General features: G+C 43.6%; 1 protein-coding gene across 1 annotated transcript in view; it reads left to right on the forward strand.

Annotated features, from left to right (window-relative positions):
• The window catches only part of ADAMTS12 (ADAM metallopeptidase with thrombospondin type 1 motif 12), a 409046-nt gene that overhangs the window by 225973 nt on the left and 157736 nt on the right, over window positions 1–25337 (forward strand). The window contains exons 4-5 of the mRNA XM_007466839.1: window positions 12676–12872; window positions 13825–13908. Coding sequence (XP_007466901.1) covers window positions 12676–12872; window positions 13825–13908 — 281 coding nt within the window. The remainder of the gene's footprint in view (window positions 1–12675; window positions 12873–13824; window positions 13909–25337) is intronic.

Here is a 25337-nt window from a genome sequence, read left to right on the forward strand (position 1 = left end):
CCTAGGTAAATTGTAAGATGGCCCCATGCTGGTCCATCACCCATATCCCCACAGATGGAAGAGAGCTCCATTCTCCAAGTGACTGCTCTCTGGTCTCTCCCACTGCCTCAGTGGCTCTACTTATGTAATAGGTCTTTCTGGTCCATCAATATGTAAACCTTCATTAAGACCTAGAAAGAAAGCATCAGCTACTTAAAGCAACCTGAGTTTCTTTTCTCACTCTGTAGCTCCTGTACAAGACATTTTTTTCTTTATGTTCATGCAGGTAATTTTAGAATGAGAGATTCTTATAATCTAAAGAGGCTTTGGCAGTCATTTAATCTAAATTCCTTCCTGAGCTTCTCTTCCTTAAAACTGTGTTCTGCAAGTAATCTGCCACAGAAGTCTAGATATTAACAGGAGCTCTGAAAACGAGTCCCAAGGTCAAGAAAGCTTGGGAAACAAGAGTACCAAATTCCCTACTTGGAGATTCACAATATAATTAGTTTTTATAGGCTGGCAAAATTCCATACCTTACATGAAAATGTAATTGTGCAGGAGTAAACTATTGATACCTGCAGAAAACGAGAGCTCACCACTGAGGACTTAGAGCCTCCCAGAAGCCTTTCATGGTGCCTTGGGTGAAGTGTGAAGGTCCCTGAGTTATTCACCAATCCTTCAGTCACGAAGCTGAGGAAAATGTGTCACCAGAGTTCTATCAGTGTTTAAGCATGCTGGGACTCATTATCCACTTGGTTGATTATTCAGTTTTTCTTGGTCTTCCTTCTGCCCCCAGCTGCCTCCTCCACATCTGGTCTTAATTGTGAGAAATGCATCCGTACATTTCTATCAGAAGATGAGGAATGGAAAGTGTGTGGGATTAGATCTCAAATCAGGGGAATTCCTTGTCATTCCAAATGTTACCAATGAATGAAATTGATAATTTAAAGTAAAATACTAGAGAAACCTTCAAGATGGTGGAGGAGTGAGATGTGGAGATCACCTTCCTCCCTGCAAATGCATCAGAAATACATCTACACGTGGAACAACTCCTACAGAACACCTACTGAACGCTGGCAGAAGATCTCAGACTTCCCAAAAGGCAAGAAACTCCCCACATACCTGGGTAGGGCAAAAGAAAAAAGAAAAAACAGAGACAAAAGAATAGGGATAGGACCTGCAACTCTTGGAGGGAGCTGTGAAGGAGGAAAAGTTTCCACACGCTAGGAGGCCCCTTCACTGGCGGAGATGGGGGAGTGGGGGTGGGGAAGCTTTGGAGCCACGTAGGAGAGTGCAGCAACAGGGCTGCAAAGGACAAAGCAGAGAGATTCCCGCACAGAGGATCCGTGCCGACCAGCACTCACCAGCCTGAGAGGATTGTCTGCTCACCCGCCAGGGTGGGTGGGGGCTGGGAGCTGAGGCTGCGGCTTCGGAGGTCAGACCCCAGGGAAAGGACTGGGTTTGGCTGCATGAACACAGCCTGAAGGGGGCTAGTGCACCACAGCTAGCTGGGAGGGAATCCGGGAAAAGGTCTAGAACTGCCAAAGAGGCAAGAGACCATTGTTTTGGGGTGCGCGAGGAGAGGGGATTCAGAGCACCGCCTAAACGAGCTCGAGATGGGCGCAAGCCGTGGCTATCAGCATGGAACCCAGAGACGGGCATGAGACACTAAGGCTGCTGCTGCAGCCACCAAGAAGCCTGTGTGCAAGCCCAGGTCATTATCCACACCTCCCCTCCCGGGAGTCTGTGCAGCCTGCCACTGCCAGGGTCCCGTGATCCAGGGACAACTTCTCAGGGAGAACGCATGGCATGACTCAGGCTGGTGCAACGTCATGTTGGCCTCTGCCGCCGCAGGCTTGCCCTGCATTCCATACCCCTCCCTTCCTCCACCCCCCCCCCCCCCCCCCCGCCCCCGCGGCCTGAGTGAGCCAGAGCCCCCGAATCAGCTGCTCCTTTAACTCCGTCCTGTCTGAGCCAAGAACAGACGCCCTCAGACGAGCTACACGCAGAGGTGGGGCCAAATCCAAAGCTGAGCCCCAGGAGTTGTGCGAACTAAGAAGAGAAAGGGAAATCTCTCCCAGCAGCCTCAGGAGCAGCGGATTAAAGCTCCACAATCAGCTTGATGTACCCTGCATCTGTGGAATACATGAATAGACAACGAATCCTCCCAAAATTGAGGCGGTGGACTTTAGGAGCAATGACATATTATTTTTTCCCTTTTTCTCTATTTGTGAGTGTGTATGTGTATATGCTTCTTTGTGTGATTTTGTCTGTGTAGCTTCGCCTTTACCATTTGCCTTAGGGTTCTGTCTGTCCGTTTTTTTAGTATAATTTTTAGCACTTGTTATCATTGTTGGATTTGTTTTTTGGTTTGGTTGCTCTCTTCTTTCCTTCTTTCTTTCTTTTATTAGTTTTTAATTTTTTTAAAATAATTTAATAATTACTTTTTATTTTGTCTTTTAATAACTTTATTTTATTTTGTTTCCTTCTTTCTTTTTTTCTCCTTTTTCTTCTGAGCCACGTGGCTGACACAGTCTTGGTACACTGAGTGGGTGTCAGGTGTGACTCCGAGGTGGGAGAGCCGAGTTCAGGATATTGGTCCACCAGAGACCTCCCAGCTCCACATAATATCAAATGGTGAAAGCTCGCTGAGAGATCTCCATCTCAACACTAAGACTCAGCACCACTCAACGAACACCAAGCTCCATTGCTGAACACCCAATGCCAAACAGCAAGCAAGACAGGAACACAATCCCACCCATTAGCAGAGAGGCTGCCTAAAATCATAATAAGGTCACAGACACCCCAAAACACACCACCGGATGCAGCCCTGCCCACCAGAAACACAAGATCCAGGCTCATACACCAGAACACAGGCAGCAGTCCCCTCCACCAGGAAGCCTACACAACCCACTGAACCAACCTCGGCGACTGGGGGCAGACACCAAAAACAACGGGAAGTACAAACCTGCAGCCTGAGAACAGGAGACCCCACACACAGTAAGTTAAGCAAAATGAGAAGACAGAGAAACACACAGCAGATGAAGGAGCAAGGTAAAAACCCAACAGACCAAACAAAGGAAGAGGTAACAGGCAGTCTACCTGAAAAAGAATTCAGAGTAATGATAGTAAAGATGATCCAAAATCTTGGAAATAGAATGGAGAAAATACAAGAAACTTTTAACAAGGACCTAGAAAAACTAAAGAGCAAACAATGATGAACAACATAATAAATGAAATTAAAAATTCTCTAGAAGGAATCAATAGCAGAATAACTGAGGCAGAAGAACGAATAAGGAAGATAAAATAGTGGAAATAACTATTGCAGGGCAGAATAAAGAAAAAAGAATTGAGGACAGGGCTTCCCTGGTGGTGCAATTGTTGAGAGTCCACCTGCCGATGCAGGGGACATGGGTTCGTGCCCCGGTCCGGGAAGATCCCACATGCCGTGGAGCGCCTGGGCCCATGGGCCATGGCTGCTGAGCCTGCGTGTCCGGAGCGTGTTCTCCACAAGGGGAAAGGCCACAACAGTGAGAGGCCGGCGTACCACAAAAAAAAAAAAAGAAAAAAAAAAACACATGGAGGCTAAACAATACACTATTTAATAACGAAGTGATCACTGAAGAAATCAAAGAGGAAATCAAAAAATACCTAGAAACAAATGACAGTGCAAACAAAATGACCCAAAACCTATGGGATGCAGCAAAAGCAGTTCTAAGAGGGAAGTTTATAACAATATAATCCTACCTCAAGAAACAAGAAACATCTCAAATAAACAACCTAACCTTACACCTAGAGCAATTAGAGAAAGAAGAACAAAAAAACCCCCAAAGTTACCAGAAGGAAAGCAATCATAAAGATCAGATCAGAAATAAATGAAAAAGAAATGAAGGAAACAGTAGCAAACATCAATAAAACTAAAAGCTGGTCCTTTGAGAAGATAAACAACATTGATAAACATTAGCCAGACTCATCAAGAAAAAAAGGGAGAAGACTCAAATCAACAGAATTAGAAATGAAACAGGAGAAGTAACAACTGACACTGCAGAAATACAAAGGATCATGGGAGATTGCTACAAGCAACTCTATGCCAATAAAATGGACAACCTGGAAGAAATGGACAAATTCTTAGAAAAGCACGTTCCGAGACTGAACCAGGAAGAAATAGAAAATATACACAGACCAATCACAAGCACTGAAATTGAGACTGTGATTAAAAATCTTCCAACAAACAAAAGCCCAGGACCAGATGGTTTCACAGGAGAATTCTATGAAACATTTAGAGAACAGCTAACACCCATCCTTCTCTGTATGCTAACTGTATGCTAACACATATATATGGAATCTAAAAACAAGAAAGGAAAAAAGGTTCTGAAGAACCTAGGGGCAGGACAGGAATAAAGACGCAGATGTAGGGAGTGTACTTGAGGACACAGAGAGGGGGAAGGGTAACCTGGGATGAAGTGAGTGAGTGGCGTGGACTTATATATACTACCAAATGTAAAATGGATAGCTGGTGGGAAGCAGCCGCATAGCACAGGGAGAGCAGCTCGGTGCTCTGTGACCACGTAGAGAGGTAAGATAGGGAGAGTGGGAGGGATTCGCAGGAGGGAGGAGATATGGGGATATATGTATATGTATAGCTGATTCACTTCGCTATAAAGCAGAAATTAACACACCATTGTAAAGCAATTATACTCTGGTAAAGATGTTAAAAATTAAATTATTTAATTAAATAATATACTAATGGAGTAAATTGTTTTATAAATTCTCTTTCTGATTGACTCTCCAGAGAGATCTTAAATCCTCCCTTTCACTTATACTTGATTTGATTATGTTGTGATTTGGGGAAGTTTCACATTTCCAAAATGGTCCATCATTTCCTCTTTTTTTTTTTTGGCATGTTCTGAATAAAGTTAGGGCTTTGTAAGGCAAGACCAGTCAGCCTTTGGAGAGTGTATTTCATTTTATTTTTTCAGGTTCTCTTATTTATGTCCACAGTCCTAAACCTGGGGGATTCTTGCTTTTGACGTATACTAGTTACTAACACTTAGTTTATGTAACTGCACTTGTTTGTCTTTAAAGACAGCTGTTTTTACTTTAATAGTGACCAGTTTTGAGAAATGGATAGTCTATTACCGAAGTGTAAAAATATTTTTAGTCCCCAGTGAATGAGGTAAACTTTTTTTTTTTTTTTTAGTGAAAATAAGCTCCCTGGCTGAGGCATTTTTTTTTAACATCTTTACTGGAGTATAATTACTTTACAATGGTGTGTTAGTTTCTGCTTTATAACAAAGTGAATCAGTTATACATATACATATGTTCCCATATCTCTTCCCTCTTGCATCTCCCTCCCTCCCACCCTCCCTATCCCACCCCTCTAGGTGGTCACAAACCACTGAGCTGATCTCCCTGTGCTATGCAGCTGCTTCCGACTATCTATTTTATGTTTGGTAGTGTATATATGTCCATGCCACTATCTCACTTTGTCACAGCTTACCCTTCCCCCTCCCCATATCCTCAAGTCCATTCTCTAGTAGGTCTGTGTCTTTATTTCCATCTTACCCCTAGGTTCTTCATGACCTTTTTTTTTTTTCTTAGATTTCATATATATGCGTTAGAATACGGTATTTGTTTTTCTCTTTCTGATTTACTTCACTCTGTATGACAGACTCTAGGTCTATCCACCTCACTACAAATAACTCAATTTCATTTCCTTTTATGGCTGAGTAATATTCCATTGTATATATGTGCCACATCTTCTTTATCCATTCATCCGATGATGGACACTTAGGTTGCTTCCATGTCCTGGCTACTGTAAATAGGGCTACAGTGAACATTGTGGTACATGTCTCTTTTCGAATTATGGTTTTCTCAGGGTATATGCCCAGTAGTGGGATTGCTGGGTCATATGGAAGTTCTATTTTTAGATTTATAAGGAACCTCTATGCTGTTCTCCAAAATGGCTGTATCAATTTACATTCCCACCAACTGTGCAAGAGGGTTCCCTTTTCTCCACACCCTCTCCAGCATTCATTGTTTGTAGATTTTTTGATGATGGCCATTCTGACTGGTGTGAGGTGATACCTCATTGTAGTTTTGATTTGCATTTGTCTAATGATTGGTGATGTTGAGCATTCTTTCATGTGTTTGTTGGCAATCTGTATATCTTCTTTGGAGAAATGTCTATTTAGGTCTTCTTCCCATTTTTGGATTGGGTTGTTTGTTTTTTTGTTATTTGTTTATTTGTTATTGAGCTGGATGAGATGCCTGTAAATTTTGGAGATTAATACTTTGTCAGCTGCTTCATTTGCAAATATTTTCTCCCATTCTGAGGGTTGTCATTTCATCTTGTTTATGGTTTCCTTTGCTGTTCAAAAGCTGTGGCATTTAAAATCTATCCAAAGCCAGTCTGAAGAGATGAACAGGCCTGGCAGCTCAGCCATCATTGCTAAAGGACATGGCTCCAGCACTGACCTTCAGCTCTGTTGGGAAAGGCTACAGTGTTCTGCCAAGAAGGGGATCTGGTTGCAAGTATTTGATGGCAGCCAGCTGCTGACAGTTTTGCATGGGCAATGGAAAGATGTGTTGGCTCAACTCTGACAACAGCAGAGCTGACAGGTCCCTGAGAGATGGTGGTATCTAGTGGCTTAAAGTTGTGTTGTGTGGAATCCCCCTCAGGGTCATCTGCCACAACCCAGTGATCAGAGCCACTTTCTTTTCTTTGCTTTTTGCATAATCTTTGTTTGAAGAAAGGGTTCCATAGTGAAATAAAATTTTAAAGTAGCAGTTCAGTTCATTTTCCTCATTACATTGGGGTGGAGTTGGGGGGACCGGTGATTAGAACATTTGTCCATGGTCACGGGACTTGCAGGTGGCTCAGTGCAGAAGTGGTTCAGACCAGACCCATAGGGAGTGAGTCAACAGTGGGCCTGGACAAGGTGTCTAGGCCCTGGCAGACTTAAGACATTCTTCTTCCCTTTTCCAAGCAAGTGGCGCCTGGGAATTCCACCCCCATCTCTATGCCACCAATCTAAATAATATTCAGACTGACTCACCTAAAATGCTCACCTGCTGCTTAGTGGCTATGAGACTTTGAACAAATTTGAATAAATATAACCTTTTCGAATCTCATTTTTCTCACTTAAAAATGGCAATAATAAGACTTACCTCAAAACTTGTTGAGAATTAAATACAGTTGGCCCTCCATATCTGAAGGTTCAGCCAACCACAGATTCAGCCAACCTTAGATGGAAAATACTCCAGATAAAGAAAAAAAAATCTAGAAAATTCCAGAAAGCAAAATTTGGATTTGTTGCTCACTGGCAACTATTTGCATAGCATGTTATTGTATTTATAACTATTTACATAGCACTTACATTATATTAGGTATTACAAGTAATCTAGAGATGATTTAAAGTATACAGGAGGATGTGCGTAGGTTATATGCAAATATGATATCATTGTATATAAATGACTTGAATGTTCATGGATATTGGCATCTGCAGGGGCTCCTGGAACCAATTCCCTGTGGATACAGAAGGGTGACTGTAATAAATGTCAGATCTGAAAAAATGTTCATCACAGGCCTGGCTCTTGATAGGCGCTCCGTCAGAAGTGGCCATTAGTGTTTGTGTTCTTGCTGAGTTGTGTTTCAGGAAACTCACTCATGCCGGTGGCAGGAAGGTGGGAACAAGTGTACTAGGGCTCACTTATCTGGAAGCTATAGAGTGTGGCCTGGCAAATATTAACTTGAGAGGATCTTCTTGGGGGAAACTGGATCTCAAACCTGGCAGTCGGTACAATTCATGGCCAATTTCCGATTAATGGTAAACAGTTCTAAGCTAGTCAGAAACCTTCCTTCTCCGTGGGAGCTCTGCGTATGAGGCAGCAGAAGAGAATCCAGATGAGGGAAGAGATGAGTTGGGGTAGGAGGCAGAGCCTGGAGCAATTCCCTAAGGCACCCTTGAAAGCCCAGGAAACTATAATTTCCAGAGTCTTCTGCTCTGTGTTCACTCTCCCTGCTACCTGATAATACTCTAGCTGCCTCCAGGCAACTTCCTCAAGGCTTGGTCTGTTCCTGTCTGAAGGTGACCCTGAGTCTAAGACAGAGGCGGCAGTTAAAAGGCTCGGCTACCTGAGAAAGCTCTAAATGAGAGCGAGCTTTGTGAAGAGCTGCCTAAAGCATTTGGGAAAGGAGAAAAAAAAAAAAAAAGTTGAATTATTTGTATTTCCCAGGGATCTTCAGGGCCTTTGCTCTGCTAGTGTTCAGGGTGTCGTGGACATCTCAGTGGACCCTGGACACATCCCTGCTCTTCCTTAGCTGCCGGTTTAGGGAAGTCAGTCTTGTGTCAGGACAGGAAATCATCTGTACTTACACTGCCCACTTGGCTAGATTTCTTCCCTTAAAACAAACACTTCCCAATCTCAGTGTGGAGAATCCTCTAACTTAAACAGTCCTCTCAGGGAGAAAAGTAAACAACTCTTGCAGTTCTTCTTGATTTGTGATTCATAAATCTGTTCCAATTCATCTTTAGTTTTTCCTTCACCCATGAATCAAGCGTTTACTGGATGTCACTGTTTGCCAAGCACAGTATTAGGCACTGGATACCAAGCTAATGGAGCTCTGGCCCTTTAGGTACTTAAAGCCTCACTGGACATTTCCCAAGCAGCAGGATATCACAGCAGGGTAGAAAGTGCTCAGAAGCTATCCCAGCCCAGAAGAGGGATCTCTAAACAGAGTGTGTGTGGTATGGAATGGACTGTGTCCTCCTGAATTTCCCATGTTGAAGCTCTAACCCCCAGTGTGACTGTATTTGGACATAGGGCTTTTAGGAAGAAACTAAGGTTACATGAGATCATAAGGGTGGGGTCCTAATCCAATTGGATTGGTGGCCATATAAAAAGAGCATGAAAAAGAGATCCCTCTCTCTCTCCACATGCACACAGTGGGAAGGTAGCTGTCTGCAAGCCAGGAAAAGAGGTCTCACCAGAGCCTGACCATGCTGGCATCCTGATCTTCCAGCTTCCAGGACCATGAGAAAGTAAATTTCTGTTGATGGTATTTCGTTGTGGCAGTCTGAGCTAAGATAGTATGTGTGTGTGTTTGAGGGGCAGTGGGGCGGGGGGTGGGGTGGGGAGATAGGAGCTTCCCAGAATTGTTGGCACCTCACCTGCCCCCAAAGGACTGTCCAGCTTTGTCATCAGGCTTTGAAGATAAATGTGTAGGGCTGACTTCTTGTAGTTTATAAAATTTCTTAGCCAAGTCTGGGATGACTTCCTCAGGACTCAGCAAAGTCAGCCTAGATATGTACAGTCCTGTCTCCCAACTCAGTCCCCACAGGGCCCAGTTCAAATCCCACCACTTCTGGCACTATCTGTAATAGAACTGATATCTCTCTCCTTGGGAATTATTTGAAACCTGATCATGACATTTTCATTTGTTCTTGTTATCTTACCCACAATTAGATTGACTGTCACATAAGTGCAAAGATCATGTCACTTATTTCTTTGCCTCTATTCCTAGGAAGGTAGAGTAGGGCTTGCCCATAGAGCCTGGTCCATAAATGTTTGTTGTTGCTGTCATCAGACAGACTTGGCTGGATCTAGGCTCTGTTGTTTACTATGTGACTCTGGGAAAATTATTTAACCTCTTTGAGCTTTGGTTTCCTCATCTGTACTATGGTGATAATATTAGGGCTTATCAGATGGATTTGCTGGCACAATGAATGAAGCATTGTGTATAGAGTGCTTAGCACAGGATCTGGCCTTTAGCACGTGCTTGGTATAGTCTTGTTGAAAACCTTTTGATATTTGTCTTTACCAGACCCCGTCTCTCATTTGCATGTTTCCTCCTGCAAGACCATTTACTGAGTGACTCACCTATTTGCTGGAAAAATGAAGATAACCTGATGGGCTTTAAACTCTGTTTCTTAATATCAAGGAGATAAAAGGTAGAGGAGGGAGAGTAGAGAAGGAGAAGTGAGAAAAGAAAGGAAGGACTGGGAGAAGCAGAGAAATCGCCTTTATTATACCAGTGTCTTACCTGTGCTGGCCTCCTGCCATTCCTGACCTTAGACACATTTGGGCCTGAGGAGGTGGGAGGGGGGAACCACAGCCAGCCATGGATCCAAAGCTGCAGCCTGGAGCACAGGGTCCTCTTTAATCAAAGGGCTGCATACTGCATGGTGTCGGCCAACTGCAGTGAGCTGAGGGCTATATGAGGGGGCCAGTGCCCAGGGAAGGGATGCAGAGCCTGTGGAGCCAAGGGAGAGGAGGGGACCATGTGACCAAGGGCTTTGTGAGAGCACTGGGTTGCCCGGGTAGGTGAGCTTGTGGAGAGCACTGAGCATCCTTGCACCTTGGAGGAGACCCATCCCCACATGGCAAGGACAGGAGACCAAGAGAAGGAGGTTGCACCTCACCCATGTTGGTAAGGTTCCTCTACTTAGCCCAGTCTGCTGACACCCCTCCCAGAAGCACAGACCCCACCTGGGCTCAGGGTGACTGGTTCCCTGGCTTGTGCAGAAAGATTTGGAAACAGGTTGTAGTTTGAAAATGTTCCCATGAGCTTCAAAAAGAGATGAAAGGGTGAGAGACAGGAGGTCAGTAGGGGTTCAAAGTTAGAAACCATCAATCAACTCTCTGGAGAGTCCTTAGGGAAGTCATACTTATCCATGCAAAGTAAGTGGAGAAGGAAGATAGAAAGTTGTTCTGCCGCAGATGAGGGGTTAACCGTCTCCCCATTTGTAAGTCTTCACAGCACTTCCCCCTAAGGTTTCTGCAATCCTGAATTATTTTTCAAAAGTCTCATATCAAAGTACAGCTTTATTATTTTCAAGGAAAACTCACAATAATAGAATTTGAATTTATTTAGCCCTATGGTCATGTGTCATTTCTTTTGTAAATATTACTCAGTGTAGTGTGTTCTAACTTCACATAGAAAGGAAAAATGAGGAACCAGGATGGGTTACGTAGCAAACCAGTGTAATCAGCTGTACAATCCAGAGAGCACTGTGGGGAGAGGAGAGGATATGGTTTTAGTTGTCCTTATTCCATGTCTGAGGCAGGGCCTCAGGAGGAGGTGTGGTTCTAGACGGCTCGGAAGAACAGGACCAGATTAATAAGTGGAAATGCCAGGGAGGAGGTTCTAGCTCACTGCAGGAGAGAACTGTGGGTTGGTGCATGCCCCCAGCACCAGAAGTATTCAAGCTGAGGCTGGGTGGCCATCACCAGAGAGGAGGAAGGGGGTGTGAGCTTTGCTGTTCTGCTCTCCTGTTCTGCCCCGGCCAGCGGTCCAGGGTGCCGATGAGAGTAGGTAGCAGGTGTGTGGCTGTCTTCCTGATAGAAATCTTCAAAGACTGAGACTCTGCTTCCCCATCAGCCCAGGCTCCTTTCCTTATTTACTCTTTTGGTAAATTGATCTTTTGTCAACTCTCTAAACCATTCTGAGCCCATGGAAACCTTTTAGACTTGACCACCACGTGGGTTAAGCTTCCCAATGTGTGATCTTATTTTGCTTTTAAATAGACCTCTTTCAGGTTTCAAGGAGGAGCTTCTCAAACTTCTGGGAGTTTGAGAATGATTCTAATTCTCTTCATGATTCTATAGGCTCTGCTGGGTTTTGCCTTCCAGACCATGATCCTCATATATTGTCTTTTCCGTACTTAAACCTACGAGTCACCTTGAGAGTTTTACTGTGCTTCGCTAGATCTTTTCCAGCTTTTTAAAAATACCTTCGTGAAGTAGGATATCCTGAACCACGTGCAGCTTTTCCAGCTTACATTTCCGCAGTTTTATGCATATTTACTCTGTGGGAGGCAGTGTGGTGTATATGAAAACGCGTGATTTTAGGGCATAGAAAATCCTGGATCTTCCACGGATGTTATGGGCTGTGTGACTTTGGGGAGTTATTTAAGCAGCCACTTTGAGCATCAGTTTCCACATTTGCAAGATGGAGATAGCAGTAGGCACCTCAGATGTTCATGAGGATAAACAACCTGGCATTTAAAAAATATTTATTTATTTATTTGGCTGCACTGGGTCTTTTTTTTTTTTTTTTTTTTTTTTTTTTGGGCGCAGCTCCTGGACCGGGGTACGAACCCGCATCCCCCGCATCGGCAGGCGGACTCCCAACCACTGCGCCACCAGGGAAGCCCTGCACTGGGTCTTAGTTGAGGCACGTGGGATCTTCGTTGCCACATGCAGGATCTTTAGTTGCAGCATGTGGGATCTAGTTCCCTGACCAGGGATGGAACCCAGGCCCCCAGCACTGGGAGTGCGGAGTACTAACCACTGGACCACCAGGGAAGTCCTGCAACTTAGCATTTTAAAGCCTAGTACCCTGCCTTGCATTCAGTAAGCCCTGAACAATTTAGAGGAGATGGAGCCGGAGAAGGAGAAGAAAGTTCCCATTCTTGATTATATCTTTTTAATGAGGGACCTATTTAATGAAACAGGTAATAATTATTTCAGAGCAGTACATTTGAACCTCTCTGTCATATTCCAATTTCATTTATCTGGGTCATATTCATTTAAACTGATCTCTTCTTCCATTCCAGTCAAATAGATAAGAACGTTGTATTCACGCATTATTAAACATAACTTAAACTTGCAGCCTTGCATCTTTATAAACATAAGTGAGTAATATGTGAGAGAGATAGAGAATGAACCCCCTATCTTCTGGTTAATGTTTAGACAGTCTTGGCACCTCCCAGAAGCAAGAGCTACAGCGAGAGAAGTGGGAGAGGAGCAAGCTGCCAGGCAGAAGCCTCTCTCGGCGTTCCATCAGCAAGGAGAGGTGGGTGGAGACACTGGTGGTGGCCGACACGAAGATGATTGAGTACCATGGGAGCGAGAATGTGGAGTCCTATATCCTCACCATCATGAACATGGTACGTCAGACCACGTGGGGACAGGGGCAGCTGGTGAATATATACCACTAGAGATGCTCCATTCCCCAAATAAGAGACCTTCTTTTGATCCCTTTTTTTTTTTTTTTTTTTTTTTTTTTTGGATGATTTGCCTTGTTTAAATGTTGCCTTAAATGTGGCCTCTCCCGTTGCGGAGCACAGGCTCTGGACGCACAGGCTCGGCAGCCATGGCTCACGGGCCCAGCTGCTCCGCGGCATGTGGGATCTTCCCGGACCGGGGCACGAACCCGTGTACCCCGCATCAGCAGGTGGACTCTCAACCACTGTGCCACCAGGGAAGCCCCCTTTATTTTTTTAATTTTTTTTTTTGGCTGCACAGCTTGCAAGATCTTAGTGTCCCGACCAGGGATTGAACCGGGCCCTTGGCCCTGAAAACACAGAGTCCTAACCACTGGACTGCCAGGGAATTCCCTGGTCCTTTTAATATAGATATATGTATATATTTGTATGTATATTTATAAATATATTCCATGCCTAGATATTCAAGGACAAATTATTCTTTCTCTTAAAAACATGTATCCTAGGAAAACTTATAATGTACCATGTACATTTTCTACTAGTTACTTATCAAGTGACTCAATCATTTTAGTACGATTTTTTCCTCACTGATTTATATAAGTTCACAAATGAGGAAACTGAGACAAAGAGCTAGAACATGATTTCTTCAAGGTAGTTGGAGCTAGAATTGGAGTAAAGTTAAGGACCCCTAATTTGAAGCTTCCGTTTTGCCTTGTAATGCTTCCTGCTTTCCCACGTGGCCGTATCTCACTCATCTTTGCACTCCACCCAAAATTCCTGATCTGTAAGATAAGGAATTATTTCAAGTACGTTACAGTTCTGTTTTTTCCCCTCCTCCAGCATTTATCTGTTCTCTGTTCATGTGAGGCTAACGGTTTTCCGTTTCTGACTCTAGGTCACCGGGTTGTTCCATAACCCAAGCATTGGCAATGCAATTCACATCGTTGTGGTTCGGCTCATTCTACTTGAGGAAGAAGAGGTAAGGAATAGTTTCCCCACGGGTCTTGTGACCTGGGTCTTCACACTCCCTACCTGCTTCCTTCAGAAGAGCTGTGCATGGACAAGAAAGGGTACCAGAAAGATGTTTGGAAGCCCCTCCGTGTTATTTTCTTGGGAATTCAGGGATGTCAAGTGGGAGATAGAGAACGTTTCCAAGATATACAGACTTGAAATCACCTGACGGTCTTTGTATCTAGTAACTCACAAATCAGATTGACAGCAGTGACTAAGAATGTTCCACAGTGGAAACAGACTAAATCATGTTATGGCTGGATGATTTCAATAAAAGTTAGGAGAGACATGGAAATACTGAACCTTTTACACCGTTTATTTACCTCTTGCATATTAATACATGTCTCTCGGATGTGGGCCCACTTGTCTCTCCGCACTTTTACTTGGGGATTTTATCTCTTCTCAGAGACTTAGAGAGCATGTGTATGCTGAGACTCAACTGATACCTCAAGCCCAGACCTCCTACTTGAGCTCCAGACTTACATCCAGTTGCTTATTTGACATCTCAACCTGGATGTGTTCTAATCCACTTAAACTTGGAAACTTAGTCCAAAGTGGAATTCTCGATTACTCCCTGCCCGAATCATCTCAGCCCTGCCTTCCACCCTTCCCCTACCCTCCATCTTACCCATCTCAGTAAACGGCGCTATTGGGCACTGTTACATAAGCCTGGGAGTCACTCTTGCTTCCCTCCTTTCTTATCTTCCACGTTCCACAGCAAGGCCCACCGTGCTCCTACCTTCAAAGTGCATCTCAAAATCACCCACTGTTCATCATGTCCACAGTCATTTTGTTGGTTTATGGCTTATATCATATCCTGCCTAGACTACCACAGTGAGATCCCAAATGCTCTTCCTATTTTAAGCCTTCCCTGACACCCCCAGCACCCTAATCCAATCTCTGCCTAGCAGTTAGAATGGCAATTTTAAATACAAATTGAGTTGCTCCACTGAGCAAAACTATTTAATGGATTTATGTTGTTTTTAGAACAAATTCAGCATTACTTACTGCATCCTGCAGAGACATTTATGGTCTAGCCTCCATCCACCTCTCCATTTTTTCCTTGTGTCACTCTCTGCCTCGCTTACCCCACATCCCCCGACTCTGCCCCCCCCCACCCCCGCACTGGACTTCACATAGGTTCCAGAACACGCAAGGCCCCCGTCAGCCTCATGGCCTATGCACTTGAGGTTCCCAGTGCCTGAAGCACCCCTGCCCTGGCTCTGCTCGTGGCTGGCACCTTCTCACCTCTCAGGCCTCTGTTGAAATGCTGCCTCTTCAGAGAGGTCTCAATGACCAGCCTACCCAAAGCTGGTCCCACTTAACTGTTCTCCATCACAGAAAGTGATTTACTTCCTTTATTGATACCACTCTTGCAATTCATTAACAGTCTGTGTATTTGTTTACTCTTTTCTTATTTATCTCAGCCACCATCAGAATGTGAATTCCATGAGAGCGGTAACTATGTCCCTTTATCCTTGGCTTTGTCTCCAGCACTGAACACAGTGCCTGGCCATGAATGAATGAATAAATAAATGAATGAAGTAAAATTTAGTGAATGACTGAACCAGCCAACCTGATGAAATGACTTTACAATCTATAGCACTCAGCCAGCAGCTGAGATATGTGAAGGGCATCCTTCAAATCTTCATCAGCAAGAGATCTGAGGTCAGAAGGCTCAAGGCGGGGTTGATTGTTTTCTGAGTAGAAGCCTCCAGGCAGAAGATTTTAAAACAAAGATTTCTGGAGTCTGATCCTTTTTCCTTTTTCTCCCCTCTACCACCCCTGTTTCCCTTAGTCACTCAAGATATACTGTGGGTATCTTGGAATACCGATGGATATATTATTTCCCTTCCTGTAAACCTTTTGTTAAGAAAATTTACCCAAAACTTAGAAACCAGGCAAAACAAAAACTATGCGTCCTTTCAGTGTCTAACATGACCTATCTCACTCTATGGGAATGTTACTTTGTTTGATTATTATTCATGATTGATTAGGGTCTAGACATGGTAAAGTTAGGTGTTAACGTGCAGGAAACTGATAGAGTACAAATGGGTTTTGGACAGTAGAGATGGAAATGATTTGTGTCCAGCAAGAAGATGACTCCAAAGATTATGGTTTTATTCGTCTGTGGAACATTATATAATTTTGTATCTAATGTAGCAGTCTTAGGCCAGCATTCTTTTTTTTTTTTAACTGACTATATTTGCATCAGTTTCATGTATCTGCCTTTGAACCAGCTTTGCCATCTTGCTTGTCTCCTTATTAGTGAGTTAAATATATCTTGAACATGTGCTCACTATATATCTGTATGAGAATTATGTTTTTAACTGTTTGAAAATTATACCTGGATACCTTGGAGGACAAATTTTCACTACTGTATAATGGCCTAGCATATATGCATGCTTAGCTACAGGGAGAAAAAAGGAAGGTTCTTCTGGGTGTGGGAAGGAAAAACCTTTACCCTCTGCAGTTTCAACAGCAGCACTAGTGGGAGCTCAACATGTGGCTTCTGTGGATTTGGGGCCCCTTTTAACTCTGTAGCTCTTCATTCCAGGAAACAATGCCACCAAAGTCTTGCTTCCAGTGGAATCCTTTGAAAGAACTTGATTGGCCATTACCTCTCTGACCCCATCACAGTTACACTGTTTTATTTCTTCCCTTCCTCATTTCGCCAGTGCAAAGAGACACATGATTTGCTGCAAAAATCCATGGCTTCCTCTCTCCCACTTGCCAAATATCTTCCTCATTCAAGCTTTTATAGAATCTCCAAGTGGTACAAGGTTCATAATTTGACAACAGAATGGCCAGCCCATTGGAGAGTTGCAGTTCACAATTCTCATTTTCTTGATTCCCAGATCATGGCTCTAGCTATTCTTCACATCTTGGACTAATGAGCAGCCCCATCAACAGCAAACAGCAATGATTCCAGCCCTTAACTTACATCAGGGTACAGCCACAGGCAGAAAGTACAGTGTGAGGTATTGGGAGGTGACTGCTCTTGAGCAAGGAGACCTGAGTTCGAGTCCTGACTCTGTCATCATCCCGTAGGTAACTCTGAGAAAGTCACATCATTGCTCCATCCCTCCTTTTTTCTTCATCTGTAAATGAGAAGCAAGTTATGGTACGTCAACTATATGTCACATGCCGTGCTAGCTGGTGAGGATACAAATATGAATCAACGTTGTATTCCTGATTCTGAGGAGCTTAGCATCTCCTGCACAAAGGCACAGAATAGAAAATTTCAAGTTGAGCTTGTCATGAATACAAAGAAAAGCAAAAGAGTACCTGGGATAAGGAAGGATACTTGGATGTCTATGCTGGGTTTTAGAGGACGAGAAGAAATTAACCAGTGAGGAAGGACATCCCAGGGAGGGGAACCTAGAAATAGGGACAATAGCCTTAGTGCTTAAACTAAGCACTAAGCATGCATATATGCTAGACCATTTATCTGTGAGGGGCTGTGAACACATCACTGATCATGAACCACAAAATGGGAGGCTCAGAAACCTTGTTGTGAAAAAAGGAAACAATGAGATTTTGTCGGAGGCAGGAGAGAAAACAGCCGATCGAAACCTGCCCACCTCCGTTCACACCTGGTCTTGTTCCAGTGTTACCTGTCTCTGTGTGTGACATCATCATCCTTCCTGTTGTAGGAGTCAAAGACCCAGAAGGCATCCATGACACCTCCTTCTCCCCCCTCCACCCCGTATCCAGCCCATCATCATGTACTGACAGTTTTCTCTGACCGTCTCATTTACATCACTTTAATTCAGGATACAGTTCTCTCTTTCCTGGGCTATAGTTGTATGTACTTTCTGGTCTGCTTGGATTCCTTTCGATCTTGTTTTCTCATTGCAGCCAGGATGATCTCAAAATGGTAATCTGATTATCTCTACCCTCCTGACACCCCTTTCCAAAGCCCATCCCTGGTTTAAAGCAATCCAGTGTTTTTCTGATTCCCTCTCTAATCACTTACTATGCCCTCCTTGCTCTTGAGATAGAGTGATAGTCTTCTACTTATCATGCTTTCTCCTGCTGCTGGTCTTGTTGTTACCTGGACTGTCTCCCTTTCTGACTTCACTTAGTTAACACCTTCATCCTTCAGATCTCAGCTCAAGTGTCTCTTGGCTGGGGAAGCCTTCCCTGATGTCCATGCCCGGTAATATTTTATTATATACTCCCACAATACTGCATTTCTCCTTCATAGCACATATCCAAGTTGTAACTTTACATCTATTTGCCTGACACGCTTTCCTCCATTAGTGTGTAAGACTGGGTCTGGCAGAGGTTGGGTCTGGTGTTGCTTGCCACTTAGCCCTACTGGTATATAACAGATAAGAGAAAGAGTGAATGAGTGAGGCCAGCAGTCAGTGGGTGAAGATAAGTGGCCAAGTCATGACAAGCCTGTGGCCCCATAAAGGGGTTTGGATCTAATCCTGTGGGACTCTCTGGTTGATTCCAAACTGAGAGATGAAATGGAGAGAAAGGCATTAAAGAGATGGCTCTGAGGCTCTGTGGGAAGTGACATGAGGTGGGGAACACTGAGGTAGGTCTCTTCCATCAGTGACTTTCTATGGCTCTCATCTTTCTTATTCAAAGTCATACCTGACAGCTAATACCATTTTGGAGTTCATTTTCTGTAGTGGGTTCCAGAGACTTGGTGATTAACCTACATACATAAAATACAGTTTCTCTATGTCAGTTACTGCCATGTAAAAAGCCACTGTGGAATTTCATCACATTTTGAGAATAAATTACTAATTTATTGATGCAATACTAATATGGGAGCATCCTGGAGACATCTCAAAGAATAGAGGGTCATATTTTGGACCAGTGGAAACTCAGGTACACAAAACCATGAGCTGGAAAGATTTGTCTAGCATATTAAGACATCATGGTGAGATGAGATTGGCCATGTGTTGATAATTTTTGAAGCTAACTGATGGATTCATGGGGATTTATTACACTACTCCTTCCACTTTTGTATATGTTTGAAATTTTCCATAATAAAAAAGTTTTCAAAAATTAAAAAAAAAAAAAAAGACATCAGGGACCAAGCAATCAGAGTGGCTTCAGAGATGAGCCAGCTTGCTCTCTGTCCTATCCTGCCTCCATCCAGCCCTAAATCAAATTCTCATTTCCACTTTATGACCTAGTCTTATCCTTTGAACTTCCATTCTCCCTCAAGGACTCGGACACAAACTTAACCTTTAGCCCTTTCCACTTTAGACCAACTCATTCAATGGCCTCCCTGCTCTAATTTTGGGCTGGGGTTACGGATAGGATTGCTCCCTTCCCTCCTACTCTTGTGAGCAGTTAACATTGTAGTGAGCACAGGTTTATAGTCAGTCCTCCCCTCTTTCTAGTCATGTAACCTTTGGTAGGTTACCTATCTGTGTCTCCATTTCTTCATTTGGTAAATGTTTACTTCCTAGAGTTGCTATGAGAATCAAACATGTTAATTCTTGTAATAGCCTCGTATCTGGCTTGTAGAAGCCACTCCATCAGTGTTACTTGTCAGTATCATTCTTATTCTTATCATTGTCATCATCATCAGGTCCCACAACAGCCTGGAAACTTGTTACTATAATACTCATTTCACAGATGAGGAAACTGTGCCAAAGTCCTAGACAGAAAACAAAAAACCTGAAGGAGAAGATTAGAATCATAAGAAGTTGGAGACTTGTTTTAAGAACAGGATGGAGACAAAAGTGGGTTGGGAGTGAGTTGGGATGACGCCAGCCAGATGGGCCCCAGGTCGCTGTGCCATTGTTGGGTAGAGCCTGCGGGTGTCAGACTGGCTTGAAGGAGCATCAGTAGGGCTGACAGACGGGAGGGAGATGACTTTTCACAGAGAATTTCCCTCTTGGTCTCAGAGTGATTTAGTGTTGGGTTCACTTCTGTGAGCCTCTGGGGTTAAAATCCTGTTAACTCTGGCAATTCAGGCTGGTGACTTCCCTGCCCCCAGGGTGATTTGTTGGTCTGTTATAACCTATAGAACTGCTGCTTTTTCAAGATAAATGTCAAAAATATGGTAAATGAATTCGTACATTCATCACTTTTTAAAAAAAATCAAGTATCTCGGGCTTCCCTGGTAGCGCAGTGGTTAAGAATCCTCCTGCCAATGCAGGGGACACAGGTTCGAGCCCTGGTCCGGGAAGATCCCACATGCCGCGGAGCAACTAAGCTCGTGCGCCACAACTACTGAGGCTGCGCGCCTAGAGCCCGTGCTCCGCAACAAGAGAAGCCACTGCAATGAGAAGCCCGCGCACCACGATAAAGAGTATCCCCCGCTTGCTGCAACTAGAGAAAGCCCACGCTCAGACACGAAGACACAGTGCAGCCAAAAATAAATAAATAAATATTTTAAAAAATCAAGTATCTCTTCCTTTGATCATCAGATGAGTTATTCTTCTTTACTGCTTTTCCCCTCTCTGCCTGTTCTCTTTTTTCCAGGAACCTAAACCTGGCTAGCAGAGCGTGATCAGATTGTGCGTTGAACCACAAATTCTCAAGGAAATCAATACATGACTTTTATTTTTCATTGTAAAGAGAGAGCTTACAAAGAGAACAATTTATAAAAAAAGCCATGTTCTTGCAAAATCATCTTCTCTCTCCCATTTGGGACTCTTTCTGCGAGCCACCACTGATTTCCTCTAGGTCACCTCCCTGTCCAATCAGGTCACATACTCAAATAAATAGGAAAGGGGAAGTGAATTGGACTTGTTTTAGAAAATGAGGTGAGAAAAAATGATGAAAGAACAAAAAGGGAAATCTATTTTTGTTTTCAAAGGAAATACGAAAAAAATTTGTCTGGATGGGGGTTTGTTTTGACAAGCTCGAATAATGACGAGACTGCTTTATAGGAAATGTTTAGTACTGTACAAGTCTCCCCTTATTCATTGTGTGCCAGTGTGATCTCTCCAAAGCTCTTCTATATCTTGTGTGTGCTGAGGGCTGCATGGTGTTGAGGTGTAGCTAGTAACACTAACCAAGGCTCCTGGGATCAAGTACATTCAAGAAACTGAGAAAGTGTTGGACTTAACCTCTTATGAGACTTGGAGATAAAAAGGCTGAGGAGGCTGAAAAAAGTGGTGCTTAATTCAAACTTCCTGGAAGAGTCACGACATCTAGCAGACAAGCAGTAAGCACTGAACTTGTGTTAAATGCCACATACTGTAGATGAAAGTTCTGCACAAGGGCAAGGCACCCAGCTACAAATGACCAGCAACTCAGTTAATTACACTTGCTTTGTCTGTAAGAGGAACTGACAGAGGCAACAGGGAGAAAGCAAGCAAGATTTGGGGGTAGACTTTGGGCCAATATTTTTTTTTCTCATGTCAATGAAAATTCAATTAACTATCAAGTTAAGAAGATTAAAAAAAGGGAATTTTATTTGAGCTAAACTGAGGGTTATAATCCAGGAACAGATTCTCAGACAGCTCTGAGAATAACATCACACAGTTTTAACATTTTAACCTAGTGCAGCAAGTGCTGTGAACCAAGATGCACACGATGTATTTGTAGGAAACTACTCCAGGTTGGGGGCAGGGAATGCTCCTTGGAAATGCCCCAATTGAATCTTAAAGAATTAATGGATGCTGAGTAAGTTAAAGGGAGTAAATGATGAGAGAAAGGAGGTGTTCTAGGCAGAGCAAGCAGCCAGAAGAAAGGAAGGAGAAAAATAACGTGTGCGTGGGCCTGGGGGAAATGGTAATACAGGCAGTTTGAATGTTGCTGGAACATAAACTATGAGGTTGAAAATGAAGGGAGGGCTTCCTGGAGGTTAGACTTTAAAGGGTCTTGAGTCTTACATGGTGATATGAGCGGACTTTGATTTTGGCTAGATTAACTTGGCAATGGCAAGGAGGATAGATTCATCTAATTTTTTATTTTATTTATTTATTTTTTGGCTGCATCGGGTCTTAGTTGCAGCACACAGGGTCTCCGTTGAGGCATACGGGTTTTTTCATTGTGGTGTGGGCTCTTCTTTGTGGTGTGTGGGCTTCTCCCTAGTTGTGGCATGTGGGTTTTCTCTCTCTAGTTGTGGTGCGCAGGCTCCAGGGCGCGTGGGCTCTCTCGTTGAGGCACGCGAGCTCAGTAGTTGTGGTGTGCGGGCTTAGTTGCCCCGCGGCATGTGAGATCTTAGTTCCCTGACCAGGGATCGAACCCACATCCCCTGCATTGGAAGGCGGATTCTTTACCACTGGACCACCAGGGAAGTCCTGGGAGGATAGATTTAAAGAGAAGAAAGAAGAAAGAAGGAGAACGGTTAAGAGATGCTGTAAGAATTAATCCAAGCATAAAATGATGAGGGTTTGAGCTAGGGCAGTTGGGAGTAAAGATGGAGAGGAGGTAAAGTTAGCAGCACATCATGACAGATTGGGGTGCCGAATAAGGAGAGAGGGGAGACCAGCAGGAGGACACTGATGGTGGTTCCTGTAACTAAGAGGATGCAGGAAGAATAGCAGGTTAATGTGGGGAGAAAGGATTTCAGGGAGCTGAGCTGTGGGTACCTGTGGTGCCATCTGAAAGGGGGTGTCCATCAAGAGATTTGGGTACATGAGTTTGAACTCCAGGAGAGGTTTGGAATGAGAGATTTGAGAGTTAATAGTGTACAGGTGATTTCCCAAAATACAACTGTGATTGAGAGTGAACTAACAGTGAGCCAAAAGCAGGGCAAGAGAAGAGCCCATAAAGGAGCCCAAGAAGTGGCCAGAGAGTAAAACGAGGAAGGAGAGCTGGGGATCTTGGAAGGAGAGGGTCTCTGCCTGTGTTTGTCTCCTTCCTGGTGGTGGGAGTGTGAGGTGGGGGAGATAGATAAGCGATAACCATTGATAGGTGAATTGCTAATTCTTTGCAGTTATTCAAACAGAAGGTTTAGAGAAGTCTTCAGTAGTTTGGAAACCACCATTCCTGGATTAGTAGCTGCATACCTTGCATCACAACCTTGCTCTGCCAAAACCTGCTGAATTACTCCCCTCTCTGGCCTGGATTTCCTCATTGTTTAAATGAGAGGATTGGGTTTATAGTTCCCAAGATCCTTCAGGGAAATGGGCTTGTAGTAACGATGGGAAAATTGGAGGCAGAGTTTATGCTGCTGCATCTGGAAGATGACTGCTTTCCCCATGACGGTGAAGATATGTCCTTGCTGACACTGAATTTGGCTCAGAATCCAGGGACAGTGGATGTTTGTAAACATTCACTTTTCCTCAAACAGACACATGTGGATTGGTATGTAAGTTCTTCCAAAATCGTGAGTCCAGCCAATGTATAAAAGGACAGTATAGCACAGGGAGATCAGCTCGGTGGTTTGTGACCAGCTAGAGGGGTGGGATAGGGAGGGTGGGAGGGAGGGAGACGCAAGAGGGAGGGGATATGTATATGGATAGTTGATTCATTTTGTTATAAAGCAGAAACTAACACACCATTGTAAAGCAATTATACTCCAATAAAGATGTTTAAAAAAAAAAAAGGACAATATTGAAGGAAAAAATTTATTTTTTCCAGTCTGGCAATATCCCACCTTGAGCTGTGTGCCCCCTCCAGGGACTGTAAGCCACAGGAGGACATTTTGAGAGGGGCTCCATCTGCTTCTGCCTGTGTGGCCACATTGGCTCTAACAAGCTTTTACATTCATGGCTATTTAAATAGGGAACTTAACTGAACCTCAGAGTGGATGTGTGGGTATGTGGGTCTGTGATGTGTGGGCTCTTCCTACCCACTGTAACCCATCTGAAAGAATATAGGTTCCCTTTGATTCAAAACTCTGGGAACTCACACGTATTTAATTAGTAAGTAACCCACATAGGTTCATACTGAAAAGTGCTTTATAACAGCGGTCCCCAACCTTGTTGGCACCAGGGAACTGTTTCGTGGAAGTCAATTTTTCCACGGATGGGGGCAGGGGGGGGATGGTTCAGATGGTAATGCCAGCGATCAGGGCGCAGGGGGTTTCAGGCGGTGACGTGAGTGATGGGGAGCGATGGGGAGCGGCAGATGAAGCTTCACTCGCTCCCTTGCCCGCTGCACACCTCCTGCTGTGTGGCCCGGCTCCTAACAGGCTGCGAACTGGTACTGGCCCACGGCCTGGGGGTTGGGGAACCCTGCTTTATAAGACTTTCTATTGCAACCCTCTAGCCTTGATTCAGATCAGTTATTATTTTTAAGATATTAAAAATTTTTTGAGGTAATTGTAGATTCACATGCAGTTGTAAGAAGCAGTACAGAGAAATCCCATATGCCTTTCACCCAGTTTCTCCCAGTGGTAACATCTCATATAACTTTGGTACAACATTAGAACCAATAAATTGATATTCATACAAACCACCTACCTTATTCAGATTTCACCAGTTTTACAAGCACTAATTGATGTGTGAGTGAGTGTGTGTGTGTGTGTGTGTGTGTATTCACAGTTAGTTCTATGCAATTTGAACATGTATAGATTTCTGGAACATTTGCCACAGTACAGAACAGTTCCATTACAAAGATCCCTCATGCTACCCTTTTGTACCTCCCTTCTGCCTACCGACCTAACTCCTGGAAAGCACTAATCTGTTCTACGTCTCTATAATTTTGTCATTTCAAGAATGTTATATAAATGGAATCGTATAGTACATAACCTCTTGAGATTGGATTATTTTCATTCAGTGTAATTCCCTTGAGAGCTGTCCAAGTTGTGTGTATGGAGAGTTTGTTCCTTTTTGGTCCTAAGTAGCATTCCATGGTATATAACAGTTTATTTAACCATTCACTCATTGAGGGACATTTGGGTTGTTTCCAGTTTTCTGCTATCATGCATGAAGCTGCTATAAACATTCCATACAGGCTTTTGTGTGAGCATAAGTCTTCATTTCTCTGGGACAAATGTCCAGGAATGTATTTGCTGGGTCATATGGTAGTTGCATGTTTAGTTTTTTAAGAAACTTCAAACTGTTTTCCATAGCAGCTATACCATTTTACATTCTCACCACAGTGTATGAGTGACCTAGTTTTACCACATCCTTACCATTGTTTGGGTGCTGTCACTTTTTAAAATTTTACTCATTTATCTCGTTGTGGTTTTAATTTGCAGTTCTCTGATGGCTAATGAGATTGAACATCTTTTTGTTCGCCGTCTGTATATCCCCTTCAGTGAAATGTCTCTTCATGTCTTTTGCCTGTTTTCTCATTGTTCTTTTATTCTTGAGTTTTGAGAGATCTTTAGATCTTCCAGAGGCAAGTCCTTTGACGGCTATATGGCTTACAAATACTTTCTCCCACTCTGTAGCTCATCTTTTCATTCTCTTCACAAGTTTCTCTCAGAGCAAAAGTTTTTCATTTTGATGAGGTCCAATTTTTCAGTTTTTCCTTTTCTGGATCATCTGATTAGTATCCAGTCTCTGAACTCTTTCC

This window comes from Lipotes vexillifer, unplaced genomic scaffold (genome assembly GCF_000442215.2).
Source record: "Lipotes vexillifer unplaced genomic scaffold, Lipotes_vexillifer_v1.1 scaffold647, whole genome shotgun sequence".
Lineage (NCBI taxonomy): Eukaryota > Metazoa > Chordata > Mammalia > Artiodactyla > Lipotidae > Lipotes > Lipotes vexillifer.